Source organism: Carcharodon carcharias, chromosome 1, assembly GCF_017639515.1.
Source record: "Carcharodon carcharias isolate sCarCar2 chromosome 1, sCarCar2.pri, whole genome shotgun sequence".
Taxonomy (NCBI): Eukaryota; Metazoa; Chordata; class Chondrichthyes; order Lamniformes; family Lamnidae; genus Carcharodon; species Carcharodon carcharias.
Window position 1 is genome coordinate 152,488,667 of NC_054467.1, and position 25,708 is coordinate 152,514,374.

Consider the following 25,708-nt stretch of genomic DNA (forward strand, 5'->3'; position numbering starts at 1 on the left):
CTTGTAAACAAGAACACCCAGGTTTCTTTGAACATCAACACTTAGCAATCTCTCCCCATTTAAGAAATACTCTGCATTTCTGTTTTTCCTACCGAAGTAGATAACTTCACATTTTTCCACATTATATTCCATCTGCCATGTTCTGACCCACTAACTTAGTCTGCCTAAGTCTCTTTGAAGTCTCTTTGCAGCTTCCTCACAACTCACATTCCCATCAAGTTGTGTGTCATTAGTACACTTGGAAATATTACATTTGGTCTCCACATCTGATTCATTGATATAGATTGTCAATATCTGAGGCTCAAGCATTGATCCTTGCGGTACCCCATTAGTCACAGCCTGTCAACCACAGAATGATCCGTTTATCCCTACTCTGTTTTCTGTCAGTTAACCAATCCTCACTCCATGCCAATATATTTCCCTCAATCCCAAGAGCTCTAACATTTCTTACTAATGTCCTGTGTTGGAACTTATTGAAAGCTTTCTGAAAATCCAAATACACCACACCCACTGGTTCTTCCTTATTTATTCTGCTAGTAACATTCTCAAAAAACTCCAACAGGTTTATCAAACATGATTTGCCTTTCATAAATCTATGCTGAGTCTGCCCAATCTCACCATTATTTTCTAATAGCCCAATTATCACATCCTTTATAATAGATTCTAGCATTTTCCCTGCTACTGATGTCAGGCTGACAGGTCTGTAGTTCCCCATTTTCTCTCCCTCCTTTCTTAAACAGTGGGGTTACATTTGCTACCTTCCAATCTGCAGGCACCATTCCAGAATCTATAGAATTTTGAAAAATGATCATAAACGCATTCACTATCTTTACAGCCACATCTTTCAACTCTCTGGGATGTACATCACCAGGTCTAGGGGATTTATCAATTTCTGCAGCACTATTTTTTTTACTAATACTAATTTCTTTCAAATCCTCAATGAAATTAGTCTTAAAAGAAATGGCTGCAGAGATAGAGATGCATTAGCTCCTTCAATTCTGGAAAGGAATTCCTTGAATCCTGAAAAGGTTTTAGGAAATAGAGACAGTTTAATTATGTTACATTGGTATTTGTAGGCATTAGGAATGAGTTTTAGCTTTAAAGTTTTAGTTTGATTTGTATTTCTGTATGTGTGTTAAGAAAGGTCGAATTAAGTTTTAGTTTCACTTTAAAAAGGTGCCTGCATTTCTAATGAGGTTTCTTTACATCTGTTGCAGCTAGGTTAAACAAACAAGGGTGGAAGAACAGTGCTGTTGCCTAGCAACAGGGGTCCAGAGAGGCAGGTCCTTCCCACAGACATACACAGAAAAACTAAAGAAACAGCAGGACCCCTGAGGGACTGGGCACTGGGAGAAGGAGGTGCATATTTCCCAATAGAACCAAAATGTCCCAAAGCCAAATGAATGAGACAGAAACAGCAGAAAGTCCCACACAGACCTTCTAGTCAAAGGAAAGTCAGGAACCCAGAGAAGACCCTGTTAAGTGAAGTTAAGAGTGAGGGGCAGAGAAAGACTCCAAGCTTCAAGTTGTAAACTTCAAGCTTAAGGAGATAAAAGCTTGAGAAGAGGCAAGAAGGTTCAAAGAGACAACTGAATGTCTGTAACACTTTGCTATGGGCATGTGAAGCAGTGTGTATTGTTGATGGCTGAGTTAGTGAGAGAGTGTGCATGGAAGACAACTTGAATGCCAGCGGTGACTCAGGGAAGAGGAATGTCAGAAGGAGAGTTCAAAACCCTGGAGGTGAATTCTTGCAGAAAACATCTGAGAGAAAGAGTTGGTTTGGGAGAAGATTCCAAGGCGAGGTCTTGGAGAGTGGAGATTGGAAACCCTCGTATGAAAGACGGAGAGCAGTGAAACCGGTTGGCTCACAATGTGACAAGCGTCTGGGGATAGTTGAGAATAGATCCATAGCATCTGGTTGAGGTGGCATCTGTCACTTGGTTTCAGAGTGTGGTGTGTCCGACCACAGGTCACAATTGGGTTACACAGACTGTGTACTTACTGTGGACAATAGAGTAGAAGATAGCTTTTATAACTTGTGTTATCCTTAAAAATCTGTATAGGTATAGTTGTGGGTGCAGGAGTATTGTAAAATAGTTCATCTTTTGTTGTTAAATAAATGTTTTATTCTTTTGTTAAAAGTTCATTAGCTGACTCCAGTGACTCTGTTCAGTAGCCACTCTCCACGTATCCAAACAAACAAATTAAAAGTTAAGATCTATCAAGCTGGGTTACACTCTGGGATCAGGCTTGTCCAGTGGTAACCTCAACTGGGCTCATAACAAGGGTCTCTGCGGATTGAAAAATAGCAAATGCAACAATTAATTCAAGAAAGGAGGGAGAAAGAAAGTAGGGAACTATAGGCCGTTTAGTCTAACATCCATCATAGGGAAGTTGCTAGAATCCATTATTAAGGAGGATTTATAGCAGGATATTTAGAAAATCATAATGAGATCAAATAGTGTCAACATGGTTTTGTAAAATTGAAATCAAGTTTAATTAATTTATTAAATTTTTTTAAGGAGGTAACAAGCAAGGTTGATAAAGGGGAGCTTGTAGATGTGGTACACTTGGATTTCCAAAAGGCATTTGATAAGGTGCCACATCAAGATAAGTGCACATGGTGATGGTGGTAACATATTAGCATGGATAAAGGATTGGTTAGCTAACAGGAACCAGAAAGCAGGGGTAAATGGGTCATTTTTTGGTTGGCAAGCTGTAACTAGTGAAGTGCTACAGGGATCAGTGCTAGGGTTTCAACTATTTTCAATCTATATCAATTACTTGACTGAAGGGACCAGATGTATGGTAGCTAAATTTGCCAATGACACCCATGGTAGGTAGGAAAGTAAGTTGTCAAGGGGAGGTAGAGAACGTACAAAGGGATAAATGTAGGTGAAAATAGACAAAAAAAACGGCAGATGGAGTATAATTTGGAAAATGTGAACTTGTCCACTTTGGCAGGAAGTATAGAAAAACAGTATGTTAATTAAATGGAGAGAGGTTGCAGAACTTGGTGGTACAGAGGAATCTGGGTGTCCTGGTATATGAATCACAAGAAGTTGGTATGCAGGTACAGCAAGTGATTAGGAAGGCAAATGGAATGTTGGCATTTATTGCAAGGACAATGGAATATAAAAGTAGGGAAGTTTTACTGCAGCTGTATAGGGCCTTAGTTAGATCACATTTGAGTACTATGGTCTCCTTATTTGATAAAGGGATATAATGGCATTAAAAGCAGTTCAGAGATGGTTCATTCAACTCATTCCTGTGATGAAGGGGTTATCTTATGAAGGAAGGTTGAACAAATCGGGCCTATACCCATTGGAACTTAGAAGAATGAGAGGTGATCTTATTGAAACATATAGAGGAGAATTTTGCCGTCAGCAGGCGGGGACAGGCCGCGCCCGCTCCCAACCGGCCCCCTGACAGGGAGAAAATTCTACCCATAAGGTCCTGATAGGGTGGATACCCAGAATATGTTTCGTCTTGTGGGGGAGACTAAAAATAGGGGACATAGTTTGAAGGTAAGAAGTTTTCCTTTTAAGACAGAGATGAGGAGATTTTTTTTCTCTCTCTCAGAGAGTCATTAGTCTGTGGAACTCTCTTCCCCAGAGAGCAGTGGAGGCTGGGTCATTGAAGTTATTCAAGGCGGAGTTAAATGTACTTTGAGCAGAATTTTTCAATCAGATTGCGAGCGCGAGCCTGACACGTTCGATTGTAAAATAATGCGTGATGGTGTTGGGCGAGCGTCCTGATGTCAATGCGCACTCATGCGATATTTCGGTTGGTGGGTGCCAGAGCTGCACTCGCCATTAATTAAGAGGCTAGTTAAGGCCATTAAAAAATCAACTGACACCGATTTTTCTTTGCCCATGCGATTTCACGCTCATTGCTAGGGCAAAACAGGCTGGCAGCCAGACAACAATTTCAAAAACCTCATCCATGGACAGGATAAAAAGGGTCAGCAGCATTGCCGGCATGAATAGTGAGGAGCTGGGTAGATAGTTTGCTGCTGGTGACTTATTGGTAAATGGCAGCTTCTTCTCTGTATGGAGCTTCATTGTTAGAATTTCCAGGCTTCATTTCAGGACTCCTTGGTGTCTCCAAGGAGAATTCAGACTGTGTGGACCCTTCCAGGCATCAGACAGCCTTTTAATACCCTGGTAATGGGGATTGTGGTCTCCGCTGGTGGCACCAGGTGGAGGGGAGGCCAGGCGTCCCATGCACCTTTTAGGGGAGGGACCTGTGGGAGGAGAGACGCAGGCAGAAGGCCAGCTAGCAGTCTAAGGCAATAGGGGCCAGAGAGGTTGCCACTATCCTACTGCCAGCTTACAGGCGATGCAGCTACCTCAATATGTCTGACGTGCAATGCCGAAGGAGCCTCCATCTCTCTAGGGAGCCAGTGACCTCCATTTGTCAGATGTTTGGGCCTGAGATCAGTTCCGACTGTGTGGGTGGATATCCCATGCCAGTGGCTCTGAAAGTCACAGTGGCCCTCAACTTCTATGCCTCCGGTTCTTTCCAGGGGTCAGTGGGGGATCTATTTGGCGTCTCCCAATCAGCTGTCCACAGTTGTGTCAAACTGGTAACAGAAGCTCTGTTCAGGCAGGTATTGACTTTCATTCATTTCCATATAGGCGAAGCCAGCCAGACAGAGTGAGCCAGAGGCTTCGTGGCCATTGCTCGGTTCCCCTGCATCCAGGGTGCTATAGACTGCACACATGTGGCCATCAAGGCACCAGCAGGTGAGCCCGGTGCCTTCGTCAACAGGAAGGGGTTCCACTCCATGAATGTGCAGATAGTGTGGTAACCACAGGATGCAGATTCTGCAAGCCTGTGCAAGGTACCCAGGCAGCTCCCATGATGCGTACATCCTGAGACACTTACAGATGCCGAGGCTCTTCAGCCTGACTGGATGGATGGCTGCTGGGTGACAAGGGCTATCCCTTGAAAACAAGGCTTATGATGCCTCTCACCCACCCAAGAACAGAGGCAGAGAAGCATTACAACAGGAGACAAGCATCCACAAGGGCGGTGATAGAGGGAACCATATGTCTTCTGAAGATTCACTTCCGATGCCTGGACCGTTCAGGGGAACACTACAACACTCTCCAGAGTGGGTGTCAGTGTTAGTGTTTGCATGCTGCGCTCTCCAAAATCTAGCACTGGCAAGGGGGGACGCAATGGAGGAAGAGGATGTTGACGCAGCAGCACAGGCTACAGATGATGAGTCCAGTAGTGAGTCAAAAGATGAGCATAGTGAGGAGAACGCTGAGGGCATGGACGGAGACCTTGGTAATCTCCAGGGAGGCAGGGATGCCAGGGATGCCTTGATCCAACACTCCTTCAGTTAGGCTGCTAAATAAGTGCTACCACCTCATGCCAGGGCTGCTGCTTTCATCCTGGATGTCTGAAATGACCCTTTCCATTGACCCCAAAGTCCACTCAATGCCTGTGCAATAAAGTTTTGAGACACTCACATCCAACATTACATACTGGCAGACCCTGCACCACATTAAATAAAAAAGTGAAGCATACTCAGGCCATTACAACAAAAGAAAATTTATCTCATGTTGACAGTCAAAACAAATTAACAGAACCTTCTCTGGTCTTCAACACCAGACCATTTAAATAAACAAAACATTGCACAACAGAAGATTACTTGTGACCAGTCCCTCTTATGCTCATGATGCCTTGAACTTATGTTTGCGAGTGCTAAGTCTAGGTGCTTCCACCCTCGCTGGCATCAGCATTGGAGACAACCTGCTGACCCTGCTGTCTTGTTGGCCTTGATGACCTTGGCAGTCGTCCTCTGGCCTGTGCAGCCTGTGCTGGCCCTGCCCAGGGGTGAGCAGCCAGTGCCATGGCTAGCATCTCCCCAGTCGCCGCAGCCTCACCAGATGCCATGGTCACTGGCAGAGGGGCAAAGGAGCTGCTGACATCCAGAGCACCCTGAGAGGAGCCCACAGAGATGACAGGCAGCTCATATGCCAACGTGAGGTCGCTCTGGAACTCCCTGCTCATCATTGATGGACAGGCACCTGGCTGGGATACTGAGTGCCTCATCCACTGACTACTGACCACGAGGTCAGTGCCTGTGTGAGGGCTTGCAGGTCCAAGTGCAGCCACAGGAACCCCCAATCCTGTTCCTGGAGCTGCCTCTCCATGAGAGTCACCACTCTATCAATGGAGGAGGTTGTGCGCTTGGCCATGAGGGTCAACGCAGTGCTGATGATCTGCATGGACTCCTCCATAAGGGAGACCATGACACAAATATCCTCATGGATCTCCACCAGATCCTTCTGCACATCCTGCTGGGCATCTGCCATCTGTCACCTAATGGACGACTCCAGAATCTCATCATCTGCTTTTGAATGAACATCGTCCGGTCCCCAGCAGCCCTCTGACTGCCACTACCTTGGGCACTCTCTGCCTCCACCTGCATCTCACAGTGTGAAGTGCCCTCACTGGTGTGCACTGACATCCTAGTCAAAGATCTAATGCCCACCGAGGTGCTGGTATCTGCGCTGGTGCCTGGCTCAGAAAACGGGTGTGACACAGGTGCATGTGGAGTCCGGTGGTCCTCTGGTGACAGGGGTGGGTCTTTGGTGCCCTGAGATTGGGTGCATGGTGGCAAACCTAAGGGAGAACAATGACATGTCATTAATTTAAGTCATCACACTGTCACTGTGAATGCCAGGCACCCTGGTGAGACCATGAAAATCTGCATCATGGTGCCATCTTCTTTCAATGATCAATGGGGATTCCAGTTTTGAGGCTCCCATCAATGATAAGACTGCACAAGAATGTTTGCATCAATCAAAATTCTCACCTCTGTGCACTGCATTCTTAACTTCATCTGACACATCAGACACTCTGTGGCTGGTTGACCAAGGTGGATGGCACCTCTCCAGGTCTAAGGCATTCCACTCCTATCTGGTTAGGATTAGGAGATTAGCTGGGCGTCCGCCAGTCCGCAACCTTTCAATGTTGTTATGGGCCATCTTCTCCTGAAAGGACAGAGGGTAATTGATTAGTCCACTCTATACCTGCCACGCCATTGCAGCCCGGCCAACATCAGCTGAGGAACACCTTGTAGGGCACATATGAGTCATGGACCTTGAGCTGCAAGGCCCTCAGTTCAAGCAGCCAAGGCTTATCCACTTGGTCAGCTCCGGTGTCACTGACAATTGGCACTCAGACTCTAACACCCCTGAGCTCCATGGAGGGACCGCCAGTCCTTAACACTTCTCCACACTGATCCATGCCAACAGACTCTCACCCTTCCTGAACGCAGCAGGTAGTTAAACCTCTTGCAGCTCTGTTGCACCACACCACATCATGGCTGCTGAGCAGCACTGCCACCTCCTCCCAAGCTCTTTTCATTAGGTGCAGTTGCCTCCTCATTCTATCCTCGGGGACAGGGGTGTCCCTCCTGGCAGCCACCTCCTCCAGCAGGACCACCAGGCACTCATCACTGCTGAGTGCCCACTGACCTGCCCACCCACCTGGTGTCTGCAGCCACATTTGAGTCCATAATTTTTAATCTCCTGCTGACAACACCGAAGATACCTTCATCACTGGCAGCCTTCCAGGACTTGACTGTACACGTTTTAAACTGGTCGCTAAGTTATCATTGGACCCGAGGGCTGACAGGCCCCTGCCTGCCCCTTCCCGACCAACGGTGAACAGCCGTTCATGCTCAGCGGACCTTAATTGGCCCGCCAGCAAGAAATCACGGTTGGGGACCGATTGCGGGCATCGGCCTGTTTCCCGGCTGCTCCTGCACCTGCCAACCATGCCCGCATGCCAAATTCAAAATCCTGCCCTTTGGATAGACAAGAAAGTAAAGGATTATGGCGGGGGGTCAGAAGGAAATTTGAATTCAGACCACAACCAGATCAGCATGATCTTATGGAATGACAGAACAGGCTCGAAGGGCTGAATGGCTTACTTCTGTTCCTAAGTTCTTTGTTCCTATGACAAGATTCATGGTGGTACTAGCCTGCATGGCCTGTGCAATGAGATTAAAGGCTATGGTAATTTTCAAATGTATAAATAAATGTAGAAAATCAAGTTTCCTACAGGAGTTTTTGTGCATGTCCAATGGCAACAGTTGGATGGATGAGGGTGGAGTGAAGTTGTGGATTGGAAATGTGTGAAATGGATGTTCCAGTAGCTTCCACAAAGAATGCAGCTTATATGTGTGGGATATGTTCACATCCCATATAACTGATGAGAGGCGCATGTGAAATAATAACACCCAAACTGCCGTTATATCAAGGAGTCTAACATCCGTAGGTCAAGCTTTGGATGTGTGCCTCAACAAGCCTTTTAAGAGTCATATTCATGCCGAATGGAATGGGTAGATGGTTTAGGAAGATACAACCTTCACAAAGAGTGTAAAATTGCACACTTCCCCACTTAATGTTTTGTGTGGTTTTGTCATTAAATCATGCGATGCTATTAATGCACAAGCTGTCATCATATCATTCAAAAAATGCAGAATACCCAATTAGATGGATGGGGAGAAATGTAATTTGTTGTGGAGGGATGATCCTGAAACTGAAAGTGTCACATCTGATCCAGAGTGGGATCCTGATGATGATGCCATGGTCAAAGTGACTCAGGATGAATTTGATTAACTCTGTGTCACATTGTGAGGGCAATGACTTTGACAGGTTTTAAAACACTTACATTGTGGTTAAAAGTATTATTGTACAATTCATTTATTCCATAAACTGTGTCACATTAATTTATTATGAATTAACTTGTGCTTTTTGCACAATGCAAAGTAGCAAACACCTACACTCATACTAGATGTTCACATTTTATACTCTAGAATTCAATCCCTGTTTTTGGAATGATTTTTGGAGTTAATTTCAAAGTTCAATTTATATGTCAACATCTACAGTAAGGCAAATGGGACATTGAGCTTTATTGCAAGGGGACTGGAATACAAGAACAAGGAAGTATTGCTTTAATTCTATAGGGCTTTGGTGAGACCACACCAGTGCAAAGTTTGTTCCCCATAGTTAAGGAAGGATATACTTACATTGGAGGCACCACAGTGAAGGTTCACTAGGTTGGTTCCTAGGGTGAGAAGTCTGTCCTATGATGAGAGACTGAGTAAATTAACCTGTACTTTCTGGAGTTTAGAAGAATGAGATGTAATTTCATTGAAGCATTGAAGTTTTGAAGGTGTTTGATGGATAGATGTGGAGCAGTAATTTCCCTCCCTGGAGATCTAGAACACGGGGGCACAGTCCCAGAATAAGGGGTAGATCATTCAGGACTGAGATGAGGAAACATTTCTTCACTCAGAAAGCTATGAATGTTTGGAATTTTCTATCCCAGATGTTGTGGATGTTCCATCATTGATTATATTAGATTTTTGATCTCTTAAGGGTGTCCAAGGGTAGAAATAGCAGGATATATCGAATGAATACGTGGCTGAAGAGATGGTGTGAGGGGGAGGGTTTCAAATTTCTGGGACATTAGGACCGGTTCTGGGGGAGTGGGACCAGTACAAACTGTATGGATTACACCTGGGCAGGACTGGGACTGATGTCCACAGGGGAATATTTGCTAGAGTGGCTGGGAAGGGTTTAAACTAAAATGGCAGGGGAATGGGAACCTATGCAAGGAGTCAGAGGATGGGGAATCAAGGACAAGAACAAAAGACAGAAAAGGGAATAAGAAAAGTGATAGAAAGAGAAATCAAGGATAAGAATCAAACAGGGCCTCAGTGAAAAATAATGGGAATGGTACAAGTAATGTTAAAAAGACAAGGCTTTTTGCCTTAACGCAAGGAGCATTCACAATAAAGTGGGTGAATTAACTGCGCAAATAAATGTAAACAGGTATGATATGGTCGGGATTGCAGAGACATGGCTGCAGGGTGGCCAGGGATGGGAACTGAACATCCAGGGGTATTCAGTATTTAAGAAGTATTTAGGAAGGTCAGACAAAAAGGAAAAGGCGGTGGAGTTGCATTGCTGGTTAAAGAGGAAATTAACTCAATAGTGAGGAAAGATATTAGCTCTGACGATGTGGAATCTGTATGGGTAGCGCTGAAAAACACTAAGGGGCAAAAAACATTAGTGGGGGTTGTATATAGACCCCCAAACTGCAGTGGTGATGTTGGGAATGGCATTAAACAGGAAATTAGAGATGCATGCAATAAAGGAACATCTGTAATTATGGGTGACTTTAATCTGCATATAGATTGGGCAAATCAAATTAGTAACAATACCATTGAGGAGGAATTCCTGGAGTGTATATGGGATGGTTTTCTGGACCAATACATTGAGGAACCAAATAGAGTACAGGCCATCCTAGACTGGGTATTGTGTAATGAGAAAGGAATAATTGGCAATCTAGTTGTGCAAGGCCCCTTGGGGATAAGCGACCATAATATGATAGAATTCTTCATCAAGATGGAGAGTTGATTCTCAGACTAGGGACCTGAATATTAATAAAGGAAACTATGATGCTATGAGATGTCAGTTGGCTATGATGGATTAGGAAATGTTACTTAAAGGGATGACGGTGGATAGGCAATGGCAAACATTCAAAGAGTGCATGGGTAAACTGCAACAAATGTTTATTCCTGTCTGGCACAAAAGTAAAACAGGACAGATGGTCAAACCATGGCTTACAAGGGAAATTAGAGATAGTATTAGATCCTAGGAAGAGGCATACAAATTGGCTAAAAAAAAACAACAGACCTGAAGATTGAGAGCAGTTTAGAATTCAGCAAAGGAGCACCAAGGGATTGATTAAGAAGGGGAAAATAGAGTATGAAAGTAAGCCTGCGGGGAACATAAAAACTGACTGTAAAAGTTTCTATAGGCATGTGAAGAGAAAAAGATTGATGAAGACAAATGTAGGTCCCTTACAGTCAGAAACAGGGGAATTTATAATGGGGAACAAAGAAATGGCTCATCAACTAAACACCACTTTGGTTCTGTCTTCACAAAGGAGGACGCAAATAACATACCAGAAATGTTGGGGAATGCAGGATTTAGTGAGGGGGAGGAACTGAAAGAAATCAGTATTAGTAGGGCAATGGTTTTGGGGAAATTGATGGGATTGAAGGCTGCTAAATCCTCAGGGCCTGATAATCTACATCCCAGAGTACTTAAGAAAGTGGCCCTAGAAATAATGGATGCATTGGTGATCATCTTCCGAGATTCTATAGACCCTGGAACAGTTCCTACAGATTGGAGGGTAGCTAATGTAACCCCACTATTTAAAAAGGGAGGTGGAGAGAAAAAAGGGAATTATAGACCAGTCAACCTGATGTCGGTAGTGGGGAAAATTCTAGGGTCCATTAAAAAAGATTTAATAGCTGAGCACTTGGAAAACAGTGGCAGAAACAGACAGAGCCAGCATGGATTTACATAAGGGAAATCATGCTTGACAAATATACTGGAATTTTTTGAGGATGTAACTAATAGAGTTGATGAGGGGGATCCAGTGGATGTGGTTTATTTGGACTTTCAGAAGGCTTTTGACAAAGCCCCACATAAGAGATTGGCATGTAAAATTAAAATATATGGGTTTGGGGGGTAGTGTATTGAGATGGATAGAAAACTGGTTGGTAGACAGGAAACAAAGAGTAGGAATAAAGGGGTCTTTATCTGAATGGCAGGCAGTGACTAGTGGGGTACCTTAGGGACCGGTACTGGGACCCCAGCTATTCACAATATATATTAATGATTTAGATGAGGGAACTAAATGTAATATCTCCAAATTTGCACCTGACATAACTCTAGGTGGGAGGGTGAGCTGTGAAGAGGATGCAGAGATATTTCAGTGTAGTTTGGACAAGCTGAGTGAGTGGGCAAATGCATGGCAGATGCAGTATAATGTGGATAAATGTGAGGTTATCCATTTTGGTAGCAAAAACAGGAAGGCAGATTAATATCTGAATGGCTATAAATTGAGAGAGGGGAATGTGCGACGAGATCTGGGTGTCCTTGTACACCAGTCACTGAAGGTAAGCATGCAGGTGCAGCAGGCGGTAAAGAAGGTAAATAGTATGTTGGCCTTCATAATGAGAGGATTCGACTACAGGAGCAGGGATGTCTTGCTGCAATTATACAGGGTCTTGGTGAGACCACACTTGGAATATTGTGTGCAGTTTTGGTCTCCTTATCTGAGGAAGGATGTCCTTGCTATAGAGGGAGTGCAGTGAAGGTTTACCAGACTGATTCCTGGGATGGTGGAACTAACATATGAGGAGAGATTGAGTCAGTTAGGATTATATTCGCTAGAGTTCAGAAGAATGAGGGGGGATCTCATAGAAACCTATAAAATTCTAACAGGACTGGACAGGGTAGATGCAGGAAGGATGTCCCCAATGGTGCGGGAGTCCAGAACCAGGGGTCACACTCTGAGGAAATGGGGTAGACTATTTAGGAATGAGATGAGGAGAAATTTCTTTATTCAGAGAGTGGTGACCTTGTGGAATTCGCTACCACAGAACATAGTTGAGGCCAAAACTTTGTATGTTTTCAAGAAGGAGTTAGATACAGCTCTTGGGGATGAAAGGGATCAAAGGATATGGGGAGAAAGCGGGAGCAGGCTATTGAGTTGGATGATCAGCCATGATCATGATGAATGATGGAGCAGGCTCGAAGGGCCGAATGGCCTACTCCTGCTCCTATTTTCTATGTTTCTATAAATTGCTATCCAGAGAGACGTAAGAAAGCAAAATCTCGGGGCGCCAGGCCTTCAACTAGCCCCAATTCCTGCCACCGTTTTAATGGCGACTTTCTCAAACCCCGGAAAACCATTGCCAAAGCTGTTAAATTTAAATAGCGGTAAAAAAAAATCTATTTAAAACTGCTCCATTTGAAATATTCTAATTAGCAACCCCCCCTCCAAGGGGAATTAATGGCAAACCCCAACTGGGAGTGGACATGTCGGGGGTAGGCTGAGAGCAGGATTATCATGTTTAAAGTTTTAACACACCCCTTTTTTTTGTTCACCCTGAAGGACTAAAATTCGCCCGTAGGGTTTACTTTAATTTTGGACATGGTTTAAAAATTAATTTTAACTAAAAACAGAAGCAGCCGGGTTTGGGTTCGCAATGACAGCTCAGTGTTTAACATTGTTCGAGGAAAGAGAGGCTGTAATCTGCAGGGACAGCTCATCGATAATGTTCTTTGCCGATAAATATACTAATTATACATATATATGTATAGGGTTTAAAAAGTCCTCTTGGGCACGGCACTGCTGATATCTTATTTATGGGCCTATTGCTCACCGAGGCAAGGTGCTCACAGCATAAGCCTTGTCTGCAGCGACCTTGTTTTCTCCACATTACCACATACATATTCTTCGTGTATTTGGTTTTTCTGCAAAGCTATCAGTTAACCTGATAACAAGGACAGAAACAGCAAATAGCGAGCTGTATGTTTTCCAATTAAGTCCACGGATTCAGTCCTTACTGAGCCCATTTGAATTGGTCACAATGCTTTTATTCGCACTCCCCCGAGGAGTGGGCGTAATGCTTCACTCTCATTCCAAACTCACACCCGCAAAGGCTGCTACCGACACATTTATGGCTCCGGCGTCAGAAGCCTACGGTTGCGAGAAGTTGCTAAAATACCAAACATCCGGATGAAGAACCGGCTTTAAGCGCTGTTAAATTACTCGAACAAATTTACAGGTGGAGGATGCAAAGCATCTCGTGCACCACCCGAAAGGCGATGGACTTCATAATTCGCCAGTTAAATAGCCAGCCCTTAGACAGTTGCTATTCACCACTTAATTCTTCATGGCAGCAATCACTCTCTTCGTTATCGTCATCATAATGGTTTAGCAGCACGCATGGTAAAATAGCACACAACGTGAAATTATAATTTATTGAACCCCTGTAGGGCAAATAGAACTCTAGATGGTTGGAGTGTGGGGAAGTCAGAGAGCTGCTCCCCAAGTGTTATGTACAATTGAGATTGGAATATAATTTACACATACTGTACCTGAGCAAATGCATTGGTTTCTTCTCGAAGCGCAATAAGAAGCCTGCTGGGTACCACGGAGCCTAGACCCAGCACAATGTTTTGCTTATATGCTCGATGTAACATTAAGACATTTCATTCATATCTGTATCATCTTTATTCCTCGCCTTTTTCTTTGATTGTATTTGCAATCCAGAACTTCGATTTTAACACCATGCGAAACAGTCGCAAATGAGCAGCTGAGGTGAAAATTGTTCTTTCATCATTCTTCAAAAGGAAACCAATTACCTTCAAATAAATGAAACTATTTTATGCTCTAACTAAAAACCCGAATGTGCGAGTTAAGATTCATGAGCGGCCTACAGCAAGTGTGTCATAATAGTGTGTATAATAGAACAGCAGAGTCACCCAGTGTACTAGCTCAGCGTCAGTGATCGATCACCTCACTGAACTTGTTTGTTTTTAAAAATCGATTTTTTTTTCCGCCTAGGACTTTTCAACTTGCTGTTTTTACATGATTTGGTGCTAAATTGAATCGGTGCTAAAATGAAACTATATTGGGATAGAGCAGTTAATCAGAAACTTAACATCGCTAAAATATTTCACAGGTGAAACATAACATACCAGAACACAATTTTTCTTTAGGAATTAGTTGAGAAAGTACGTACGGTATTGGTGCTCCTTGCACACCGCATCACATTTGTCCTACTCTATCGTTAGCAGCTCCGCTTGCCTTGGATTGACCTGAGTTCCATAATCCTCAAAGGCAGCGGCGGCCTGGAAGACTTTCTGAACATTTATATCCTTACTCCTTTCCGTTATCAAAGACAAAGCATCCATGTTCTACTGCAATGGGGGTAGAGCAAATCAAGCAATGCTTCAATTTGTTCACATGATACATGCAGTAAGAATGAAATGGTCCAGCTACTGATGTTGCAGCCACCCGCGCTGTCTATGGCTCTGTCATTAATTCTTATCTACCCCAAGTCAAACTTCAGGCAATTGACAATGTCATTTAATTTAGCTCAAGTTCGTCAGCAACGCTAGTTTTTGGGTGCTATTTCGAGATAACTAATCAGCGACTAAAATAACTCACATTTTCTACGTCAATATCAGAATTGTGTGGTGAAAAATATCGTGCGTAATAAATTTCAAAAATCAATCATTTAAATTTTTAAATTTTGTTTTTACCTGAATAGTTTTATGTTAAGCGTATTATTATTGCAATAATAAAATTAATTGCATCAGTATTGAAATCCGGCTAAATTGGTAAGAGAGCAATAAGGTAATTGTTAGACATAAATATATATATAAATATAAAAATATATGTACAGTAAACGGCCTGAAGACCTATAATATAATTACGTTGGCCGCTGGAATTGTTTTCCAATGAGCGATTTTTTTTTGTTTTAGAATTTGCATATCCTATAACGAAGCCAAATTGCATTCGTAACCAAAAGCGATGACCCAAGTGAATGCCAGTTATTTTGAAAGCCGCCCTTACCTGGTAGAAGAGATAAACATGCTGGGGTGAGGGGAAAGGGCGGGGGAGTGGGGCTTGCAGAGAGAGGCACGGACACGACGGGCCTAATTGCCCCCTCCTGTGCTGTAATCATCCTATAATTCTAGTACCGACTCCAAAACAGTAGCTGTACATTGGAGCTAAGCTATACCTTTGGAGTTAAGCTAACATTAAGAAAAAAAAACAAAATATTGCGTTTGATGGAAATCTGAAATAAAAGTAGGAAATGCTGAGAAAAACTCAGCAGGTCTGGCAGCACCTGTGGGGACAGAATTAACGTTTCGAATCCATATTACTCTTCTTCAGAGCTAAAGAGAAGTAGAAATGTGATGAGTTTTACACGGTTTAAGAGGAGGTGGAACATCCCAAATACTGCTGCCTGTATTATATAACATACCAAATCAAGCTAAACCTATTGCCCCTATCCTCACTGACTTACATTGACTTCTAGTTTTCAAATACCTTAAATTTAAAATTCTCATATTTGTGTTTAAATTCCTTCAAAGCTTCAATTATCTCCCTATTTCTAGAACCTTACCAGCCCTCCCATGCCACACCCCTCCTTACAGACTCTCAATTACCCTGACTCTGATCTCATGTGTATTTCATTCTAGCATTGACGGAGATGCCTTCAGCTCTCTAGGCCCAACCTGCTGGAATTTTGTCCCTATATTCGCCTACCTCTGAACTTCCCTCTCCGCTTCTAAGCGCTTAAAACCCAACTCTTCAAGGAAACCTGTAGTCACCCTGCCCAATATGCCCTTCTTTGGACCAGTGTTTTTTTTTCCTTATGCCCCTATGAAGCACATGGTGATGTTATTTCTATGTTAAAAGTATTATACCAATTCAAGATTTGATATGGATCATTTGTTCCAGATTCTTGTTATTATTATTTGTATGATTATGGTTGTGTTATTTCAAAATTCATTAAAAAATGTATCTTCTTCAATGAGATTTTATTTTGATATATGTCTTATCACTGAATACATTGTGAAAAAGTTTGCACGATTTCACTAGAATGGAATCCTTTAAGTACCAAGAATTGGCCAAGTGGTTCTGCATATGCACTTTAAATGATCCTGTGCAAAGCTTGTTTTAATCATCAATATGATTGTGCTGTTTTATGCCATCCATTACAGTTATACAAGTATATGATCAAGTTTAGATCATGCACATGAGATCTCCTTTTAAGCCAACTGGGTTACAAAATGGACAAGCAAAATATGATGCTTTCATTTCATGTTATGGCATAAGATCAACTGAAGCTGGGAGCAAATGCAATAAGAACAAATGTATTATGAAATTGATTTTTGGGAGTTTTATACTGCTCTCAGAGTGCTGCTTTCTGACCCCAATGGTCATATTAAATGTAAATGTGTTGGATTTCAGACAGCAATGAGAAATATACCTTTACTATTGAGTCTTTTCAGCTGCTGCTAAGTTTACTGGGATTAGTCAAATTTTTACTCCAGCAGCAATATATACTTTGGTGGTGATATGACATCCGTTGGTGTCATGATGCTATTGTTCACTAACTTTCCATTATCTTCATTTTGACACCAAGACTTGACATCATGATATCACTTTCCCCTTGTGCACTCCTTATGAAGATCATCATTACCAAAAAGATATATACAGAATATAAGTAACATCATTAATTCCATAGCATATATCATTAACAAAACAGTCACATTGTAGTGATCTTAAGAGTGCCATATGATGTTCCAGGAATAACTAGAATTTACTTTTGCATCTGTGGATAAAGTCCATGCCATTAGAACCTCTCAATAAGGTTGCACTTTAAAATAATTAATGGTTATTATTACGTTCACAATACATAAACTCAATATATACTGGCATGCAATTTCTTGACAATTCAAGGGTGATTCCCACATAGCACATTAAGGGGGTATAAAATGGCTGCATGGCCACAGCACTGTATCCCAATACATCAATGCTTTAAGGAGAAGGGAAAATATGGAAATTAGAACAAATAAAAAAAAACACAACCGGAGTGTCTGGAACTTATCTAGTAGTATGTGCCTTCAATTCATGTACTAATCCATAGGATTATTTCTTGTCCAAATGAAACTGATGAATAAGGATTATCTTTTGGTTCAAAGAATTACCAGGAAACCTAAATTTTATACGATGTTTCTTCAGGTGAATGGAGGTTCCAAACCAAGCACCTGCACATCATGATAAACTAAGTGTATCATTCCTATTGCAGAAATGCAATACGTAATGCACTCCCTGTCAAATCTCTTTTCAGTTTTGGAAAACAATTTGTTCCTCACCTGATAGCCACATACACACTTCCGGCAGGCGTTGTTGGACAAAGATCAAGAATAAGAGCACGAGGTAATTTTTTGCCTCCCGATGTAAGGGCTCTCAGGCCTATTCAGTAGTAATGAATGGCTTCTTAGACGGGGAAACATTCTCATCGTTAATGTTTTAAGCATTGTTGTTTGCCATGCAATCCATTTAGTAAGGATTTATGACCATTCTTAGTTAACATTTAATATACCTATATCTATCTATACGTAATGTATATATATGCTTTCATTATATTGTACTTTGGGCACCGCATTTTAGTAAGCACTCTTTTTGGTTGAAATTTTAAAAAATGACCAACTATAGCACAGGGGAAAATCTACCAACCACAAAAAATGGACACACCTGTCACAATAATATAATTAAACTTATCTATATAATTGCGTCTTTATTTACACTAATAATTTTAATCAACCACTCTTAAAAGGTTTATCCATGACCTTCCCAGGGTTGTCATTCTATCAGCTGAAATCTTAACCTGTGTTTGAGCATGCGCAGTGCGATGGGTCGCCCCTTGAATCGGTGCACTTCTCAGTGCAGCAACTGGGAGTGAATCTGTCCTTGGGATGCCGCAGGGCTGATGAGCTTGATTTAGTCTCATAATAGGCTGGAGCACACATCTTAGACGCACATAGAGGTAAGGCTTCCCTGAGAAACTATTCTCGATTGTCGTTTTGGCTCCTGAGAGGAGTGGGCTGACGAATACATCCACTGCTTCATTTTATTTATGTTAAAAATTCAAAACAGGAATTGTTTGCACAAAGACCTATGTTTATTGGTTCAAGAGCTCCAAGTGTGCTTTTCCTCGAGTTATTATTATCAGTATTGTTTCCTTTTCCATAGGATTTTATAAAAAGTTGGGGTACACATTGTAGAGCCTTTAGAAAGTAAAGCTTCCCAGATAAACCATTGCTTTGTGATTATTTTGATTCACAATTACCAATATCAGAGGTGATCCACGTCCATGAAAATAAATTTTCTGTGGTACAATCTATCAGTATTTGGATAAAGTGCTTTTGGAACGCTTTTAATATTAAGAACATTTTCTAAGAAATCAAATCAATTAAACCACCACTCGTCTGTTGTAAATTGTGTGGTGTGATGTCGCGTTATGGAGTTCCGACATGTCTTGTAACGGCATTAAAACAAAAAAAGTAGATGAGACATGGTGCATTTGAAGTAATACAGGATTCAGAGAGAAATGTCGATATAAAAACAAAAGGATTGAACATCGCCTTGCTTAGTGTTCAAGACCAGCTTCCCATACTCTGGTCTCCAAGCCAACCTGTATTTTGGTACCTGATACCAGGTGAAAAGGTCATTTCTTTCTACTGTGTACATAGGCTACATAATAAACAAGAGAAAAATCAATATCCTCACCACAGAGGCAGATTACCTTACACAAGATCCTTGTTCTTTAGCTGGCCGTGAATGGTAGCAGAAGCAACAGTTTGATTAAGATTGTTACTTCACAATCTTACGGGGAAAAATCAATCTGGTGTGTTGAACAGACATCTCCAGCAAAAATATTACATCCCCGCTGTAAATCAACAACCAGCACAAGACTAATTCTGTAGAACGATTTCTAGTCCATTATTGGTCTTCTTGTTATTAGCTCCTGCGCCTAGGAAATCTGAACCTCCCAGCAGCAGTTAAACTTACTTGCTGGCTGAGCAGCGTCTCTCCTTGAAATCAGTACAAAACGTGGGAAAATATTAACTTGTCGCAATAACTCGACTTACATACACTTCACCCATTCACTTTACAACAGCAGTTTTAAAGCAATCTTTTATTTGAACGATTCTTCATCTTTTACCGAAGACACGGAGCCCTCAATTTTAACATCCAAGTTGGAAACCTACGTTCAACACATATTTTCTGTCATTTAAAATAAGACTAAAGATGTGCAGGGCGATCACAGGCAAGAAAGTACAAAAATAAACTTAATCCGAAATTTTATAATATCAAGCACGGAGAAAGATTGGAAGAAGCAGTTGATTCATTACAATTAAACGTGGACGTGTGTGCTGAATATTGAATGATTTACGACTAAGTCTACTCAGGATAAAAGTTATGCACATGAGGTTTGCTGAAACATTTGATAGCCTTATTTTGGTTATAAAGAGTTCTTCTGCATTACACGGATGCACAAATGTTTGTGTCTGTGTATAAATCCTATATTAACAACATTTATTTCACTTGGAAGATCTTTTGTAGCTGATTTTAACGTATATTTCAAACTTATTTAATATTCACATACACGGGTCCACAAATGTCTCTATCATCAGTCATTTATTAAAGTATATTCACATTATATTGCTTCTTGATTTTAGTAATAAAATAATCAATAAGTTAGTCCATAGTTCATAGAAATAGTGTAATTACTTTTCCAAAGCTTTTGCGCAATGAAGTTTGGTGGAACCTTTTGTACTTTACGACTTGTGATCACAACTTATTTTCTATGATTGCAGTCATGATGTACTCAATCGCATGCATGTGAACTCTTTAAGACAACATTTCTCGCACCACATGCTGTATGAGTCTTTTACTGTGGCTCGGTGTGATTCATTAGAAGATTTTTTAAAAGTAAAACGCCTCTTTGCTGTCTACCAATCAGCGACTTAAAGGCAATCACATGACAAAGTAACAGGTGAGCAGTCTCAGATCAGGTGTTCGCGTTCATTCCATGTGAGACTGGGGATTTCAAGGTTTATAGAAACATTGACATAAGATCTCAGTTGATGCTAGATACCATTTCAGTTATGGACGGAGAGGTGGACTATTTTGAGAGTGCGTGTCAATATCAGAGCCCAGAATACGTTCAGAACCCACCTGCCTGTGTGTACGCCAGGACTCCGCAGCCCTCTCTCCTTAGATCGTGCTTCGGTGATTTGAACGAGCGTTATGTGACGGAGTTCACCCGCTACGACGGTGCTACAGAACCGAAGTCTGGCTACATTTCCCAGCCTAACTACTTCAACACAGGGTATGGGAATAACCTGCAGCCTCAGGGACGCTACCCGTTCCCTTGGATGAAGAACACAAAATCGCATGCTTACACTTGGAGAAATCGGTGGGAAGGTATTGTTACATGCTAATCAATTATTAAGTTTAGCTTTTGCTTGAATTTAATGATAGATACGAACTAGAATGAATAAACTGTTAATAGCCCTCATTCAGCACATTTTCAGATATAATACGATATTTGCCATGCAACTAAATCTATATCTACATAAAAGCACACCGTATGTGTGTGTGTGTGTTTGTGGACAAGTACCCCAATACGTAAATGTCAGGTTACATATTATTATTTACACGTAAATACGTGCCCTGATTACATTTTAAATTAATACACAAAGTGTAATAGAGAACCAATTCAAAACTTAAGGCAGTTACAAATCAATGAAACGTTTCCTTTTATTTGCTCTTATTAATACCAAAATTAATTCACGATACGAAACAACTGAAGAAAAAAATTACACCAACATCACATGTCTTGGCCACTCGACTTACACCATGCGAGCAAATTCGCTGCGTACATATTTGATTTCCTTACCTTGTTGAGTTTGATGGTTGCTGTGCAGATGGGACTAAGGGAACATGACAGGGGGAAAATAATCGGTTGGACTGGAATAATGCCACAGCTGTACCTTCTTTGAGTGTTTCGTCTGTAATTGTTCACCTCCCCCCTCATCCCGATTAGAGTGGATAGAATCCACAATATTGCCAATTGTAATGGATCTGTGCAACTGAGGCGTGAGGAGAGGGCCCGAAGGCCTCTCTCTTCCATAATTTCTCACCCGTATTTTTGCTAATTATCTTAACACCGAATTTACTAATTGGCTCGTTTTTAACATGTATTTCCAGGCGTTCAGATGTATAATCCGTGGCAATTGGGTAGAAATGTTCGTTATGGGTTAACGAAAGAATGAACTAATTTGTCAGGCCTGGCGAGCATTTCTTACGAGATAGTCTCTAAACATGCTCTGCAGCCGCACAATTTTTAAAAGTGCTGTTATATTTGAGAATTGTAAGGGTTTACACCATCTGTTCCTGCGAAATGCTAATATTTAGTGAATGATTAACACCTTTACAGCAACAATGCCATATCAAAAAAGTGTAGCAAGGATGAGAAAGAGGTTTAGATCTATTGTGTAAGTATAAAATGCAGGTGTTTGGGTTGTAAAGGAATTCATAAAAAGTTAATACAGCAGATTTATATACCAATAGAAAAAGGAATAATTTTGGTTGAGACTGGCATTCTGTATAGGTGTGGACCCACATTGAACAGGCAGGTATTCGGTTGAAAAAGACCATATGTGTGTTACTCCATGTTTATTTATCCGACAGGCGATTGGAAAAAGTGTTGCGGTAATATCCTTTTACCGGATTTTATACTGTATCCGCAGTGAATATCTATGGACACAGTATAAAATCTGGTAAAAGGATATTATCACAATATCCTTTGTGGCATTATTTCTACACATTAACGTCCAAATTTAAATCTTAGACCAGCTGTCTTTTATTAAAAATAAATTAATATATCACCAAATTTTCTAGTTTCTGTTCCCTTCAAAAATTAGGATATTTAAAATTGGGAGTTGTTACATTATTGCCTGGCAGAATAGTTTTGTAATAAACACGAGGGAAAATTGTCGGCTATGTTTCCCCAAGAAAGACCACTACAGTACCAAGTGTAATAAATGCAGATTGGAAAATTAATTTCCCCTTAACCTATATTCAGAATGGCCCCCGCAGTTTTCAACACGCACCGCCTAAGAGCCAAAGAAATGACTCTGTGCAAATGTGTAATCTTAATCACAAGGCCCCAGCGGGTACATTTATGGAATGCGAGACTCACCTGTATGAAAATTATCTTAATAATTCAGAATGAGAGGGAATTATTTAACCTGGACATCGATATCTGACCGAGGAGAGAATGTGGTTCATTATAAAGAAAGAACCTTTTCAGTACAAAGCATTTCAGTAGTTTTTGATATTTAATTACAGAAGTTTATTGTACATAAACCAGTAAATTTAATATTTCATCTGGTTATGCTTCAGACTTAATTAAAATACTGTATTAGTTTCATAATTCAATTATGCGCAAGGTTTTTAAAGCGATAATTATGGTGAAAGGTACCAGGACATGTTCACTCCAGCCACTGGTAGATTGTTACCTTTTCCCCTGTAAAATACGATTGTCATTTGTAATTCTGGTATACGGTTTATTAAGATAAAATATTACCAGTGGTATTTAGAGCTTAATAACACACATGGTGCCTGCTGTACAATGTGTCACAAAAAAGTATAATTGCTTTAAGGAGTTCATGTGAGCTGGAAGTTTCAGAGAATTGCTGATAACATTTGGGGGCAAAAAGCCCTCAACTTCTACACATTCCTCCACAAAATGGACCACGGCATATAAGGAATGATTTTCTTCTGTAATTTTGCTTTAAACCTTCTCAAAAAGCCAACATTGCAAAGAAGAAAGGCCCTTCGAAAGGAATACTTACCTTTTTTTTAAAAAAAACCCTAAGTATTTGAGATATTTCACGTCTGTTTTTATCGTGTAATTTTGTAATGACGTGAAATTCGTTTCCAATTGGGCCACGTTTCCACACTGAAGGTCAACCCATCACGCCGTCCTGAAATGCATTGCTTAATAATCTATTGTTACTGTAGAACATTTTAGTCAGTATGAAATAAATCTTTCAAAATGCATCCTTTCTTATTTCACGTTAACAAAAGGCCCTCAGATCCTGACCTAAGGGACTGAAACCACAAATTCTTTTATCAGCTCATTTCCTTAGATTGTGTGTTATTTGTGAATAATGGACAAGTAAAGATGACAGATCTGGTTTTCTGCTAGGAAACAACTTTACGATGGACGCCGATGAAAGCAAACGGACCCGAACGGCCTATACCAGAGGCCAGCTGCTGGAACTGGAGAAGGAGTTCCATTTTAATCAGTATATATCGAGACCCCGCCGCATTGAACTAGCAGCAATGCTGAACCTTACCGAAAGGCACATCAAAATCTGGTTCCAAAACAGAAGGATGAAATGGAAGAAGGAGGAAGCGAAAAGACAAACCAAGGCAAATTTAAGCAAACCCGAAGCGGCGCTGGACGGCAAGTGTTCGGGAGAAGCTACGGCAGGGAGTCACTCAGGGGCTTCCTTCAAAAACACGGACAATGATTTTTCTATGACTGGAATCAACAACGATATTGGACATCTATTAACTTCATAGAATGCAAACTTAACCTGTTCGCTTTGAAGTATGTCAATTATTGTTTTTTTTAAATTCTTTCTCAGGATGTGGGCATCGCTGACTAGGCCAGAATTTGTTGACCATCCCTTTTTGCCCTTGGTGGTGTCACGCTGGTAAATGTTGTAGTACATTTCATAAGCTATGGAACAAGCCCGCATGCATTTCCATTAAAATATTTAATATATTGTAAAGAAAAATAATCGGTTGACTCCAGAATGCGATTAATTTAAATATCTGACAGTAGAGATTATTTCTGCCTATTCACTCAATAGGACAGTCCTCTAACCCATCACCAGAAGCAATATTATAGATGTATACAATCAGGAATAAATTGTTAATAATTCCTGGATCTTGCATTTTCTTTTCTCTTGAGTTAACATTATGTTCAAACAAATAATAGGACACAGATGGAATTCTCATACTGCATATTAAAATGCAAGAGTGACCAGAATCGGGTTAGAGAGCTAAGTGGACCGTGGAAACATGTAGGGTTCAGGTGAGAAGTCAGTGCAATCACCAGACAACAAGCCGGTACAATTTACACCAAAGTTTGCCTAATTGGACTGAAATCTGGTCTGTTGTGAAACCAATAAAATTATTAATAATTAATCATTGGTGAGCATTACAGACCAGGCATTCGTTATATTTCACCCTTTAACACAGTCACATTCCTTATAACTTCTGATTACAAATAATAATTTTTTTTACTGATTGCAAAAGTAACAAATAATTTCATTTAATTTCAAATAGCTTCATCGTGAGATCACAAAATGCAAAACGCTTACCCGATGAATGGACGCAATATTTTAATATAAAACTATTGGTGAATACAAATTATGGTATGACTTTTAAGAAGGGAAACGACCGAAAGAGAACTGGTTCCACATTACAGATCCAGTTTCGGAGTTTTACGATGTTCAGACACCCTTAAGTATTGGAAGCAGGAGGAATCCGATCAGCTTCAATTTCCACATGACCTGGAGCCACTAAAAGGCACTATTTCATTTCAGTCTATTAAACGATTAAAACATGGAATTTAGCAAGTCACGTCGAGATTCCGGCACATAAAGGAATTCCCAAAACATACTTTACGTAAATAAGTAAATGCATTAGTGATAAAAAAAAGTTTGAGCGTCGTTGCACTAGTGATACCAATTCATAGTTCGCACATCAATTCATTGAAGATGTCAAATATAAGAATGTAGAATGTAATGCGATATAAAGACAGGATTAAAAATGTCAGTAGTTATCATTGATCTCGACATTCCACATTGTGCAATGCAAATAATATCCGAAGATCTGTACTGAAAGAATACGTACGCTGAATAATGCCCTTAGTTAAACAGGATTTAATTACACGAGGAATATGAACGATGGACACTTGAGCTTGGTGTATTATCTTATACGACGCTGGTTACTGACATTAACGTGAAATGAGGATTAACCAAAAACAGAACGTTTCTTTAAGATTCTCACAACATTTGTCTAGTTTTGAATGGATGCATAAACATAGTTCTTGGGAGTGGGAGGGGCCGATGACATAGGCAGAGACAACAGAGAACTAACTACACCAAGTGACTGGAAGACTGTGAATGAATTATTT

General features: G+C 41.0%; 1 protein-coding gene across 1 annotated transcript; it reads left to right on the top strand.

The window, feature by feature from the left end:
• Positions 1 to 20,573: 20,573 nt before the first annotated feature.
• On the top strand, positions 20,574 to 24,084 carry LOC121284860 (pancreas/duodenum homeobox protein 1-like). Its single transcript, XM_041200696.1, has 2 exons — positions 20,574 to 20,913; positions 23,705 to 24,084. Exons 1-2 carry the CDS (start codon positions 20,574 to 20,576, stop codon positions 24,082 to 24,084), a joined length of 720 nt encoding a protein of 239 aa, XP_041056630.1.
• Positions 24,085 to 25,708: the final 1,624 nt, after the last annotated feature.